This window comes from Crocodylus porosus, unplaced genomic scaffold (genome assembly GCF_001723895.1).
Source record: "Crocodylus porosus isolate Cpor-Errol unplaced genomic scaffold, CroPor_comp1, whole genome shotgun sequence".
Taxonomy (NCBI): domain Eukaryota; kingdom Metazoa; phylum Chordata; order Crocodylia; family Crocodylidae; genus Crocodylus; species Crocodylus porosus.
This window is the reverse complement of record NW_017728943.1, coordinates 51,285,785-51,299,952: the sequence shown is the minus strand read 5'-3', so window position 1 is coordinate 51,299,952 and position 14,168 is coordinate 51,285,785. Positions and strand designations below refer to the sequence as shown.

Genomic DNA, 14,168 nt, shown 5'->3' with positions numbered 1-14,168 from the left:
TTCAGGTCCCTTAGCCTCTCCTCATAGGGCCTGCCCTGCTGCCCCGATCATGCGAGTGGCCCTCCTCTGGACCCTCTCTCCATGTTGTCCGCATCCCTCTTGAAGTGTGGCGCCCAGAACTGGACGCAGTACTCTAGCTGCAGCCTGACCAGTGCCGCATAGAGGGGAAGGATCACCTCCTTGGACCTGCTTGAGATGCATCTGTGGATGCATGCCAAAGTGCAGTTGGCCTTCCTGATTGCATCCCCACACTGCCGGCCCATGTTCATTTTGGCATCAGTGATGACTCCAAGATCCTTTTCTGCCTTGGTACTGATGAGAAGGGAGTTCCCCACCCTTTAGGTATGGTGCCGGTTGTTCTTCCTCAGGTGCATCACTTTGCACTTGTCAGTGTTGAATCCCATCCTGTCCTTTATCTGCCCACCCCTGTAACCTGTCTAGGTCTGATTTGTAGCCTATTCCTTCCTTCTAGCATGCCCACATCCCCCCACATCTTAATGTCATCAGCAAATTTGAGCAGGGTGCTTTTTACCCCCTCATCCAAGTTGCTGATGAAGATGTTGAACAGTGCGGGCCCGAGGACCGAGCCCTGGGGGACCTGCCTGCCCCCATCCCTCCAAGTAGAAAATGACCCGTCCACCACCACTCTCTGGGTGCGGCCCTCCAGCCAGTTGGCGACCCATTTGACTGTGTAGGTGTCGACACCACAGCCCCCCAGTTTCTTAATAAGAACGGGGTGAGAGACAGTGTCAAAGGCCTTCTAAAAGTCCAGGAAGACTGTCCACTGCTACCCTTGCATCTCAGCATTTGGTGAACTGGTCATAGAAGGCCACCAGGTTGGTCTGACAGGACCTGCCTCTAATGAACCCGTGTTGGTTGCCCCTAAGCATGAACTAACTGGCCTATAGTTTCCCAGGTCCTCCTTCCTCCCTTTTTTGAAGATGGGAACCACATTGGCCCTCTTTCAGTCCTCTTGCACCACACCAGAGCACCACGAGTGCTCGTAAAGCCGTGCCAGGGGTCCCACAATGACCTCTGCTAATTCCCTCAGCGGTCTGGGGTGGAGATCATCTGGACCAGCTGATTTAAATACATCCAGTCCCTCCAGAAGTTCCTTGACTAGATCCTCACTGAGCCTTGGGCTAGGTGCGCCTCCCCGGGGCCTGAAGGGAGGATCAGTGGCGGGGGGGGGGGCTGATCCGGTCCCTGCTCGGGGAAAATGGAGGCAAAGAAGTCATTAAATAGGTTAGCTTTGTCGTCTGGTTTGACAACCAGATTTCCTAGCGTGTCTTGCAGGGGCCCCACATTACCCGGTACCTTCTTTTTGCCCCCTGTGTATTTAAAAAAGGACTTCTTGTTGTCCTTGATCCGGGCTGCCAGTCCCAGTTCCATCCCCGCCTTGGCCTTCCTGACCACCGCCCTGCAGCCCCAAGCAACTGCAGTATAGTCCTCCCTGATAATGGCCCCTCTCTTCCATTGGGTGTGTGCCTCCCTTTTAGCCAGAAGACTTTCTTGGATGCTTTTGGTGAGTCAAGGGGGCTTTTGCACCAGTCTAACCCCCCTGCCTGAGCCAGGACCATCCCTATCTAAGCTACTTTGTACAATTCATTGTCTAACCTCTTAGCAAAATCATACAGTCAACCCTGACAACACAAGATTTAACGCCTTAATCTACCGTAGGTAAAACAAGGGGGACCACAGCTGCCAATATCCTGCTTCTGTAAAGGTTGTTTAAAAAAAAAAAACGCTCAAGAGATCCCAGGTGGAGGGCCATGCCCCTTGCTACAGAGGAAAGCAAAATCCCTCACCGTTCATACCAGTCTGACCATGGGGTAAAATTCCTTCCTGACCTCAGATATGGCAATTGGCCTGACCCTAACTGGAGTGGCAAAACCCTCTAGCCAGGAACCTCCGGCTTCGAATCCCAGCAAGTGTACTGGCAACCCAGTCAAAGTCCCCAGCTCTGGCTGCAGCCAACACCCCGTGCCTCTGAGGAAAACTTTAAAAAACAAACAAAAATCCCCCCTCTGACATGCAGCAGCTGGGAGTGGGAGGTGGAGAGCAGACTTCCCTTGCAGCCCTGTGCGGCAGCCCAGCCCAGGAGCATGAGAAATATCTATAGGGTAGAACATGGGCATAGCTACACCTAGATCATGTCTGATCAGTGGCTGTCCAGCCTCGAAACCTCCAATGATGGAGAGTCTACAACTTTCTTAGGCAGTCTGTTCCACTGCTTCACTGTTCTACTGGTGAAGACATTTTTCCTGATAACCAGGGAACCTGGTTTTCTCTGATTTAAACAAAAAACCCCAACTTTTGGTTTAAAAAAAAGTAACTCCAAATCGAGATTTTTTTTTTTCCATGATTAAAATGGAATACCACAATATATATATCCATATATTAATGGTGTTTCATTTTAATCATGGAAAAACGTCTATTTGGAGTTACTTTTTTTAATAAAAAATTGGGGATTTTTTTTTTTTTTTTAAATCAAAGAAAACCAGGATCCCTGCTGATAACCAGCCTAAACCTACTTTGCTGCAATTGCTAACCACTGGTCCACATCCTCCACTCTTCAGCAAGAGAGAGAAGATGTTTTTCTTCTTTATGGTAGTCCCTCAGGTATTTGAAGACTGCTATCATGTTTTCTCTTAAGCATCTTTTCTGCAAGATGAGTATAGAATCATTAAAAATTAGGAAATTGGAAAGGACCTCCAGAGGTCATCTAGTCCAATCTCCTGCTCAAAGCAGGACCCATTGCCAACTAGATTATCCTAGCTAAGGCTTTGTCTTACCTGAGTCAAGGGTGGAGATTTCAGAACCTCTCCGGGTAACCTGTTCCAGTGCTTCACCGTCCTAGTGAGAAAATTCTTCCTAACATGTAACTTAAATTTCCCTTGCTACAACTTGAGACCATTGCTCCTTGTTCTGTTATCTGCCACCAGAGAACAGTCTGGCTCCATCTTCTCTGTAACAACCCTTCAGGTAGACAAAGGTTGCTGTTAAATCTCCCCTCAGTCTTCTCTTCTCCAGACTAAACAAGCCCAGTTCCCTCAGCCTCTCCTCATGTCATATGCCCCAGCCACCTCACCATTTTCATTGCCCTCTGCTGAATTCTCTCCAGTGTGTCCACATCCTTTCTGTAGTGGGGGACCCAAAACTGAACACAGTACTCCAGATGTGGCCTCACCAGGGCTGAATAGAGGGGAAAAAAAATCGCTTCTCTTGATCTGCTGGCAACAAACCTACTAATTCATCCCAGTATGCTGTTAGCTTCTTTGCAACAAGGACACACTATCCAGCCTGTTGTCCACTGTACTTCCCAGGTCCTTTTTGCAGAGCTGCTGCTTAGCCAGTCAGTTCCCAGCTTGTACTGGTACATAGGATCGTTCCATCTTAAGTGCAGGACTTTGCAGTTCTCCTTACTATAATTCTTTTGGACCAGTCCTCTATTTCATTGAGGTCACTGAATCCTAGTCCTGTCATCCAGTGCATCTACTACTCTCCTGACCTTGGTGTTATTTGCAAACTTGCTGAAGGTGCACTCCATCCCATCTTCGAGATCATTAATGAAAATATTGAACAAAACCACTTAGGACTGACCTCTGGGGCATTCCACTTGGTACCAGCTGCCAACTAGACATCATGCCATTGATTACTACCCTGTGAGCCTGATGATCCATCCTGAGTTTTCTGTCCAAACAGGCCCCAACTCTTTCAGCCTGTTTGACTTGCTTTCCAGCACTGAGCAGGTGGTTGAAGTACTTGAGAAGAGTTGGACAATTTGCTGTTTTTCTCCACTAGCTTAGACACTTGCATGTACTTCTCCGCTGCCACTGGGCTGAACACAAGGCCTGAAGCACTATGTAGAACTGGTCACCTCCTCTGCATTACTCCCCTGCATCTTTCTGTCCTGCCGCTTTCAAGGCAGAAGCAGGACTGCAGTTATTTGTCTGCCATGTTTTTGGCAGGAGATGGATCACTTCTGGTGAGCTTTGAAACTGGAGACTGCATTGCTTGCAGATAGGTACAAGGTTTTTTGAATATGGTACAGCTTATTGTAGTTCCACGAGGCTGCTACGAATAAACATGTTTTTCCAAGTATTGTGGAACAGATGTCCACCTGCTCGTTAGACTGTTATGATGATCAGGGTCTGTTCTAGGGAGGCCCTTTTGTACCTTCATAGTATCCAGAGTAAAGCCAATTCTGCCAAGGACCAAATAGCTTCAAATTTTAAAAAGGTTTCCCTAGGCTGAGTCAGGCATGCTTATAGGATGAACAGAAGGACAAAGGCTTGAGAGAGAATTGTTCTGGATTTCTTGTGGTGGTTTTGTCCCCTATTTAAGGAAGAAGATGAAGAAAGTGGGGATGTTTATTACCCAGAAGAAATCTAAGGAATTGGTTGTAGGGAATAAGACAGAACGGGACATAGAAGGACTTACTGCTTCTGTTACTACATAGCAGTGGTCTCATACCATAGATAAGGAGGCCAGGGACTGCCTAGGTGGAGAGGAAATAGTTGTTGAGCTTGAGCCAGTAGATGCACAAGGCACATAATGGCTTGTGTGGGAAGGAGCAGTGGTTGCAAGTTTTGCCCAGTTTTTCAGTTCTTCTTCACACTCCTGTGTCTGTAGTCATGGTGATCTGGATGCTACCACACTGGTTGAGATGCTGGTAGAGGAGCCTCATTAGTGTGCAAAGGGGTGAAAACGGATGAAGTTGTAGCGAAGCAGATACAAATGCCTGACAAAACAGACTTTTTTCTTTAAACACATTAAAACATTCTGCTGCTGGTGTTGCTTGGGATTATCAGCGACTCCTCAAGCCATCTGAAACTTCAGCTTGCTGTCTTGAACAGTTGCTGTTAGGAAAGAACACTTTACCAGAGTGGGGAAACTGCACACTTCTGTTTCCTGTAGAAAGATGGGATCTGGAAGCCAAACTTGCTTTTGAGGGTTCTAATGTCTAGTGCCTGGAGATGGAAACTTGCTTGTTTGTGTCTTCAGAAGCAAGCTTTACCCAGCAGTTCTTTCTGGTTTGGAGAGAGAAAAATCAGCTCTGGATATGTCCAGTCAATTAGTCACTTTCTGGGATGAGACTGCAAAGTGTATAAGGCTGTTTTCAGGTGCTAAGGCTTGGAGGTACAGAAACAATTTGCGTGCTCAGGAACTGGGCAAGTATGCACCAGGTTGTTTGACAGGTCTGCATGTTAAATCCCAGCTCTGTTGATTTACTTTGTTCTGTTTTTTTTATAGTGTAGCTGTTCTGGTTTTTAACTGTTCTTTTTTTTGGTCCCAGAATCTGTGGTTCTCATTTAGGAGACAGTGTGTAGAAGGTCATCTGGGGCTGTTGAAGGCATCTTGTGAGCATCTAACAATACACGGGAGTTCATGAAGACTTGTAGAAATCAAAATGGAGTACCTGTCAAGGGAGGAGTTTAGCAAACCAAGGAAGAGAAGTTTTTGGGTTAACACAGGCACTGACCTTTTTGCTAATACCTCTGCTTAGCATCTACAAAAGTGCTTAGTTTGGGCTGTACTACCTATTATCATTCCATTTATTTGTAAATCTCTACTGTTTGTAGAACAGAGGCTTCCTCTGGTATGCATGCTAAATTGCAAGACAGATTATCACATTGTAAGACCAGCCTTGTTCTATATAAAGCAAAGTATGTTTTCTCCTATTCCTATTTCACTGTGTAACAACAGACTTTTGCTGTGTAAATGTGGTGAGTAAACACTTACAACTATATGGGGGGGTGGGTTCTGTTGTCCCCACCCCCCTCTCCTTTTGGTAGTGTTGTAGCAGTGATAGATAGATGGTCCAGGGAGCATAAAATAGTAGGATTCATTTGGTAATATCTCTTACTGGAGTAACTGTATGCCTGACAGATTAAATGATCTTTTTGGCTTAAAATGCCCTCCTTTGGTCATATATCCCAGGAAAAGCTTTTGCATCTGGCATCTTTCACAACTATGTCAACTTCCTTTGCAGTTATGGAATCAAAGTAATTCTCCTAAGGTGGCCTTTTTGTCTTGCATTTTTTTTTTCTATTTTGTTTCTATTGGAAAACTTTTTAAATTTGTAGTGGAAAACCAAAATGGCTTTTTATCTGTATAAAGAATGTGGTCTAATAGAGCTCTGCCAGCATGTGTAACCCCCCCCCACAGAGAGAGAGAGAGAGAGATGCGTCTGAGAATACTGCATGTACCTCTGCAGAGCTGATACTGGTTTTCATATGACCATGGGATGTAGATAATTGCATGAAAGGAGCCAGCTTTTGTAATCTGGTTCTTTTGATATAGCATTGTTTGAATTACTTTGTGAGGAAGTAGTTACAGTCATGGAGTGAAAGCAGCTCTGTGGAAGGCACTGCAAAGAAAAAAAGTTAGACCTGAAATAAGGAGGAAGCTTCAGATTCTTTGGTATAATTATACACTCTCTCTCAAGAGAACTTCTTGGAACAACTTCCATCTTGTCAAATCTTGAAAAAAACTGCTGGTTCCATACACAAATGGGATTTCCACCCCCGCCCCCTCCCCTTATATTTTGATGCCAGGACAAGTTAAGGTTCTATCAGGCTTCATTTGCTGATTTTAAATAACTTACAGGGTTCCCTGTGTTACATGTGTGCAAGCACTCTTAGTGCATGCACAAAAGTACATCTTAGCTGCTTTAAAAGGGGATGAAGGAGATGCAGTGCTCAGGAACACAGAACAGGCATGTGGCTATCTAACAGTTGCGGGGGCATCTCCTGTAGTGATAGAAGTGGGCTCAACTGCCCTGATTCTTATCCTGAATGAAGTAGTGGTAAATTGTGGTAGTTTTAAGGATGTATCTATTACTAGAGAATCATGCACATACAACTGTTGCACTGGTATCCTTTGATACTGATGCAGTTTCTTTGCCCCTTTTATCCTTAAGTGTATTTGCAATTTAAACTTATACCCAGGTGAATGCTAGCAGGGTAAGTCCTTTCCTGTTGTGCAGTGGCCTTGCATTCAGTTATTTTAGGTGGTGGCTTGAATTAAGTAAGATTTGCAAAGAATTCTAAAATGTATTGAACTTCGTATCAGTTTGTTAAAATGTGTATTTTGGTAGAAAGAAAAGGACTTTTAAGACTAGGCCTCAGTTTTGCTGGCAGGTCTTTCAGGGGTCTTTGGATGTCTGAATTTGTATTAGTGGGAACTGAAAAAAGGTGCAGAATCATAGAAGAGTTGATTCCCCACCCCCCCCCAAAAAAAAAACAAACCCCAAACTAGTCCTCCCCTAACAGTGAAGAATGATGGGGAAATTCTGAGAACCATAGGATGGAAAAAAAACTATATTGTAAAACCACAATTACAATTTGTATTAGATTTACAACATCTTGAAAGGCTGCTTTTTTAATTCCTTTATAAAAGATCAAAGAAGGGGGGGATCCATCCTTTTCAGGAGGTAAGCCTGTTTCATGGATGTTGTTCAAATTGCACAGGCCAGGGTGATTCTTAGAATTGCCAAGTTTTACTCAACTGCCCATTCCCCTTTTTAGGAAATAAGCATTTAACAGGTCAGCTTGTATCACAGGACTTAGCTCTAAGAAAAGCTGTAGATTTTGGTCACCTACTACAGTAGAAACTTCCAGCAAGCTGAAATATGTTCAGTTGTTTGCTTTTTTTATAGATACAAAATGTGTTGTGTGGTTTTCCTTTCAGGAGAAAGCACCTTTTTTGTTGAGCTGAGCGAGACTTCCAGCATACTTCAGCATGCAACAGAGCATTCCCTTGTGCTTGTGGATGAACTAGGTATTTAAGCTATTCTGTATGCAGAAGCTGAAGTAAAGGCTCACTGCAAGGCTGAAGATCCAAACTGCTGACACAGTATTTAAAAAGTGGTTTTACCACATGCTGCTAATAACCATACAGGCATTAAAATAACTGGGTATCTCCTGAAAAATGACCACTGGCTCTAGGGGACCCAATGCTGGACCCATTAAACCACTATTAAACTTGCTCTACCTGAATTTCCCATGCCAGCTAATTTGCATGATTCACTTGTACCATGCAGTAGATAGTATGGGATAAAAACTGCTCTGAATTTAAAAGGGACTAGTAATTTTTAACTAGTCAATTTTTAATTGCTATTGTCCTTTTATTCCCCTGCCAGTGTGTGGTTTTATCTTTCACTATTGTCTTCAAATGTTTACCTTCCCTGTTGCTGTGAAAGGCCTGTGCAAGCCAGGTGATGATGCATGGTAATAATAACTACATATTGCTGGAGTGTCTTCACTGGCACAAGACTAGATCAGTAATTTGAGCTGGGGGTCCTTTTAAATGCAGTACTAAGGGGTGAACTAACTCTGCTAAAGTAGTGCGTTTGTTTGTCTTTTCTGGTTAACCAAAGGCTTTTATTCCTCTTGCAGGTAGAGGCACAGCTACTTTTGATGGAACAGCAATAGCAAGTGCAGTCATTAAAGAACTTGCAGAAAATATAAAGTGCCGCACATTGTTTTCGACACACTACCATTCGTTAGTAGAAGACCATTCCCACAACGATGCTGTACGGCTAGGACACATGGTATGTACAAGCTGTTAGGTTTAACATTTCTTGGAAGAAAAAGTTACCACCAAAAAAACCCAACAGTTTTGAGGGGAAAATGCTGTGTTATTTTAATAACTTAAACCAGTGAATTTCTTTTTAGGCATGTATGGTTGAAAATGAGAGTGAAGATCCAAGCCAGGAAACTATTACATTTCTGTATAAATTCACTAAGGGAGCTTGTCCTAAAAGCTATGGTTTTAATGCAGCAAGGCTTGCTAACATTCCAGAGGAAATTATTCAGAATGGTCACAGAAAAGCAAGAGACTTCGAGAAGATGACGCTTTCACTTAGAATGTTTAGGTAAGTTTTTTTTTTCCCCTCTCCAGCTTCTCCATGACTTCATAGAGCAGATGCATGCTTAAAAGTTAACTCTTCTAGCACTAGTCAATACTTACTGGAGACTTGGACCAGACTGATGTTGCTACAGTGCTGAACAGCAGGGGGCAGTGGTTCCTTCCAAGTTTCTTCCTGGCAACTATTTGTTTCTTTAGTACAGTCATATTAAGAAACACTGTTGTAATTTATTCACTAAGCCCTGGCAACTCTGTGGGCTCATGCCTTAAGAATAATATTAAAAACTGAAAAGAGTAGCCAGAAAAAGTAACAAGAGAGCTGTGTACTTTATGGTATCAAACACTTAAAACTTCCTTAAGAAAAAAAAGTGGTAGTTGCAAAGATTTGGTGACTAGAAACATATGTAGTCTTCTTTCCCCACTTTAAGCAGAAAATGTCATACCTTTCTTCTTTTTAAGGTACCTTTGCTTGATGGCAGAGGATGCAACAGGAGATAAAAGGACTGTTCAGAAACTGATGAGACTGATGAATCATCTTTAAGCTAATGCAACAAGTTTTATAGTGGCGGTTCTTAAAAAGGTGGTATGCAGACACTGTTATGATCTAATAAACTTTATTTTTTAAAAATGACCATTTTTTCCATTTTCTTTCCTAGGAAATTAAACCCTTTTAATTCTTACCTACCCTCTACATAATGGTTATTGAATACTCCACAATATATTAAGTCTAGATGTTATGGTACATGCATACACTTTCAGGCTGTTGATTACCCACTGTCACCAATACACATAAATGGAAAAAAAGCTATGAAACTGTATAGGGCTGTATATATACTTGTCTCAGCTTCATTATAGCAGGAAATTGCTGTGATTTCCAGCAGTTAATGTAAGTAATGTCCAGACTGTTCAAAAAAAAACTATGAACAGAGTAAAATACAAGACTGTTTTGAGGAGACTTTCTAATGTGTACTTTAAAACATAGTAAAACTTTCATTCACAAAACTTAGTTACATGGGTACTTTGTTTTATAGTGCATTATATCCTAGGAAGTCTCATTAAAACACTCGCTTTTTGTTAGGGTGATTTGAGTACAGACTATTGCTGGGGCAGGGAAGGAAATTATTCTAACTTCGAGGATACCAGAAAAATTGCTGGATATAATTTAAGATTAGTGTTTTCTCTTTCATAGAAAGAACGTACATACTGGGACATGAGTACAGTTACAGCAAGTCTAGGTGTGCTAACAAAACAGGACACATTCAAGTACAATAAGATTTTTTGCTTGAAATTAAAAACAAACTACATGAGATTAAAGCATTAAAATCATATTTCTCAATCTGAATAAATGTTAAAAAAATCAAAAGAAATGCAGAAGTGCTAGCTCACATTTTTACCATGTTACAAAAGCAATTGGTACCCATGTCCATAAAGGCAGCAACAAAGAATGCTGCTTGTCTACAGAATAGTACTACTGCAAATTGGACTGCGTTTCAATGCTACTTGTAAAAACACCAGCTTTTCAGAAGTTGGTATCTGTACAAAATTGCAGCTTATTTTCTTCACTTCTGTCCCTTCAAAGTCTTTGTTTACACAGTAATGCTAAAACGCCCAGTTCTGTTATCCTGAGTCAACATATTGCCACTTTCTTTTTGGTAGGTTGAGCTCCATAGTGTCAACACCTTACACATCCATTTAATACAGTCTTTCTGCAGAAATGGGCAAGTACAACTTCCTCCAAAAAAAAGTTTAACAGTTATGATATTAGAATGGCAGGACTTTCTTTCTGACAAGGTTCAGTTGTGCTGCAATGTATTTGATTCTATAGGTGGAGCAGAGTCATATAGTGTATCTGTATCATGTGTAGGCTCTCCAGCAAGTGTACAGGGATTAGACAGTGTTCCAGCACCACAGTCACAGAAAAACCTGTAAAGGAGAAGAAAAAGACAAGTGAAAGAACCAAACTAGCTTTATACTGGAAAGGCAAAGCTGCTCAGCCAATGTAATGCCACACCTACCTATCATGTCTAATAAATTCTACATCATGTCCTTGATGGCACTTCTTAATGCAGTTTACACATATGGCATTACGGTCTGTGGTGTTACAGGTGTGACATCTAAAGTAAAAATAGAGAACATCAGGCACCATCTGAAAACTGACAGGTACTGGAGAAAATGCCAACTGCTTTTTGGGGTAGCAACATAAATGTGATAGTCTATCAAGTACTAGAACTTGTCACTAGGTAACCATGCCATTTAAGCATCCTAAAGGAATGTTACATGAGGAAGTAGTATCATCTTCCCTTAGTTTTGTGCTTCACAAAAGGCTTATAAAAAGTGTTACCTGTAGAAGTCATGCATTGGGTAGCTGGTGTAACTTGATATCTTGTATAAGCACTGGCCTCTACTGACAGCCTTTTCAATGGCATCTTGATTGTTCATTATTTTGTTATCTATTTACAACAAAAAAAAAAGAACAAAAAACCTACTTAGTGTCTCAAAGAAACCCATGCAATAAAACACGCTGCTACCAAACAGGTGAGTGAAAACTCTGTGCCAGGAGTTTAAGCAGTAGGTCCCAAGTTCTAATGCAAAATCTGATATGTGAAATAACTTACTCACCTTAGACGAATTGAGGATTTCAATTTGGCTGGGTTTTAATACCAAAATTGGAAAGGACTACCAGTGACATCCTACCTGAGTGACAAACCCTCCCTTTCTACCCTCTGACTTAGAAGGCCACAATCTCAGTTTTTTAGATTGCAGTTCCCTCCATTCTGCAGGTAAGATTTTACAGACCTCTTATAATGGTATAAAAGGTCACTTAGCAGAACTGAGACTAGGGCAGAGGTTTCAGTCACTTTGCCTCTGAGAATGTGCTTATATAGGTCATGCCTGGCTATCCTGTCAAGTAATTTATTAGAACACACTATCAACCTCAAACCAAGAATAGACTTCATGAGCCCTGGGACCTCAATTCATCCCAAACTTGTATAAGCTAGGGACAGTTGTACTTCCAGATATTAAGTCTACTGCTGTCTTTTACCTGTAAGCCGGTTTTGACATGGCTATGAGTCCCAGATAAAAACTGAAGAAAATTAGGGGGCCAAAACAGGACATGACAACTGGAGTCAACCTTCACTAGGAGCACTTCAAGTTTGTAAGTTAAAATTTTATGCAAAGCACATTAAATAAATGGCATAACTGTTGATACAAGTTGTTCTTAATCCTCTTCCTCAAAAGGTGACTTCAAATATATGTACTTACATATATGTTAATGCATAAAATACTTAAGGCAAAAGTTTCTCAACCATACTGGCTGGACACTTGCTTTCAGCCATGTGATAAGACCTCCTATATCAGCATTTCCTTCATTATCTTGTTTTCAAAAGGCAGTTTTGAGTAGATGAGTTTACTGACAAAGTTACTAATCAGCAAGGCTATTTTTTTCTTTTTGAAAAACCACCCAACAAAACACAACCAAAATTCTCTGGTCTACCCCCCATCCACATTTTTCCATGATTAAAACAAAATACCATATCAATCCAAACAACATAGTGGTATTTTGTTTTAATCATAGAAAAATGTGGATGGGGGGGGTAAACCAGAAAATTGGTTTTTTTGTTTTTTAAAATCAGAAAACCAGGATCCCTGCAAAAGGAACTTGAATAGCAGTTTTCGTATTTCCTTCAGGTGAAAGTTTGGGTAGAGTAACTTAAAATGCAGAACTGAACTAAAAACAGACAAGCTGGGCTAAAATTAAGCTTCAGCATATATGAACAAATACAAAAAGCCACACACCTTTCATTGTTACATTGACACCAGATGCTAGAAATAAGCCTCCAAACCGATTGTTGAAAATCTGATTGCCTTCCAACGTTGCAGTTGCATGATTTGTTATTTCAATACCTTTAATGGAAAGGGGGGGGGGAGAAATCAGAAGGTTTAGTTGCTGTTCATTTTAGTTTCAGCAACTACTTTTACCAATTTGTACTTTATTATCAGTCAAGGAAAACAATACTGGCAGAGCAACTAAGATCTAAAAATGACACTGTAACAAGTATAAGGTTAAGTATTTTCACAGCATCCTTTCATGAAAAGATGAGGCTATCATCCATATTTTCAGAGTAATCTAGTAATCAAACAGTTTCTTAGACAACAAGACAGCATCTTGGCTAATATTTTTGTAAGTGACAGATCCTGGGAGAGAACTTTATTTAATTCTAAGAAACATCTGAGCACTCGTGGTCTGAATACAAGACAAGACATTTTAAAGAAAAGTATCGAGCTCCAAAAGTCACTTGAATAATTTTAGTCTTAACCAACGATCGGCTTCCAAAGTGAGAGCTAGAACTGCTGTTGGCAACAACGAAACCCCCCCCCCACAACCCTCTTCCCCTTCATCATACACAAGCATGACCTTTAAAGGTTTTTCAGAAGAACTTCGTTTTTCTGAAAGAGAAGGTGAAAACTCAAGCACGTATTTCCACTTTTAAAGTGCAACAGAATTAAAATTATCAACTGTTATTAAGCACTAGGTAACACACTTGTATCTCAAGCTTTTTCATGCAAGATCCTGAAATTTTCCTCTCTAAAGCAGAATTACCAATAAATTGAAAATCAACCCCTAGAAACAAAAATCTTCAACTTTTCACTTCTAAAATAAAATGCAAAATAACAAAGTTTGATACACTGATGATGAGGTGGGAAAGATGCATTATTTCCTGAAAGTATTAATTCCACAGAACAAAATCCTGTAAGCTCTAACACTTCAAAATTTGATCTAAGCAGTACAAACCTGCAGCAAATCCATCAAATATTCGATTTTTCCTTAACACAGGGTGACTATTGGTGCTGATAAGAACACCAGCTTGGGCGTTTCTAAAGATATCATTCTCTTCAAGGAGACCTGCAAACAAAGCCAACAACATACAACAGGTTTAAGGACAAAATGTCAGCCTGATTCCCTGTATTAGCTTGCTATAGGAAACTTTCTATTTAGGCCACCAATGGGGATTTCAAGAATGATGATCTCTGTCATAGTTATTCCCAATTAAATGCATCTAAAGATATATAATATAACTAGGATAATCAGTTCAGTAAAGGGAAAATGTGAAGCCCTATGAGCCATTAGAACAAAACTTCCAAGCTGCACCTCTAGAGGCATTATTTCATATTTAAAAGAAACCAAATCTTTCAATCTCCCTAGCACAGATTTCTTCTGTGTTCTGTTGCTGTCCTTCCTCTACAGCCAGCAGTTAGCACACGTTTGCAAGTGCTGCTTTACCACTGCAATG

At 41.2% G+C, this 14,168-nt stretch overlaps 2 protein-coding genes across 3 annotated transcripts in view; one reads left to right on the top strand and one right to left on the bottom strand.

The window, feature by feature from the left end:
* The window catches only part of MSH6 (mutS homolog 6), a 31,881-nt gene extending 22,376 nt beyond the window's left edge, over positions 1-9,505 (top strand). The window contains exons 7-10 of the mRNA XM_019549345.1: positions 7,696-7,785; positions 8,403-8,557; positions 8,682-8,881; positions 9,334-9,505. Of these exons, the coding sequence (XP_019404890.1) occupies positions 7,696-7,785; positions 8,403-8,557; positions 8,682-8,881; positions 9,334-9,415 (527 nt within the window). The 3' untranslated portion in view covers positions 9,416-9,505. The remainder of the gene's footprint in view (positions 1-7,695; positions 7,786-8,402; positions 8,558-8,681; positions 8,882-9,333) is intronic.
* The window catches only part of FBXO11 (F-box protein 11), a 48,781-nt gene continuing 44,084 nt past the window's right edge, over positions 9,472-14,168 (bottom strand). For both annotated transcript variants that reach the window (XM_019549346.1, XM_019549347.1), the window contains exons 18-22: positions 13,670-13,780; positions 12,673-12,780; positions 11,216-11,324; positions 10,890-10,988; positions 9,472-10,797 (exon numbers count right to left, since the gene is read on the bottom strand). In XM_019549346.1, coding sequence (XP_019404891.1) covers positions 10,668-10,797; positions 10,890-10,988; positions 11,216-11,324; positions 12,673-12,780; positions 13,670-13,780 — 557 coding nt within the window. In that variant the 3' untranslated portion in view covers positions 9,472-10,667. The remainder of the gene's footprint in view (positions 10,798-10,889; positions 10,989-11,215; positions 11,325-12,672; positions 12,781-13,669; positions 13,781-14,168) is intronic.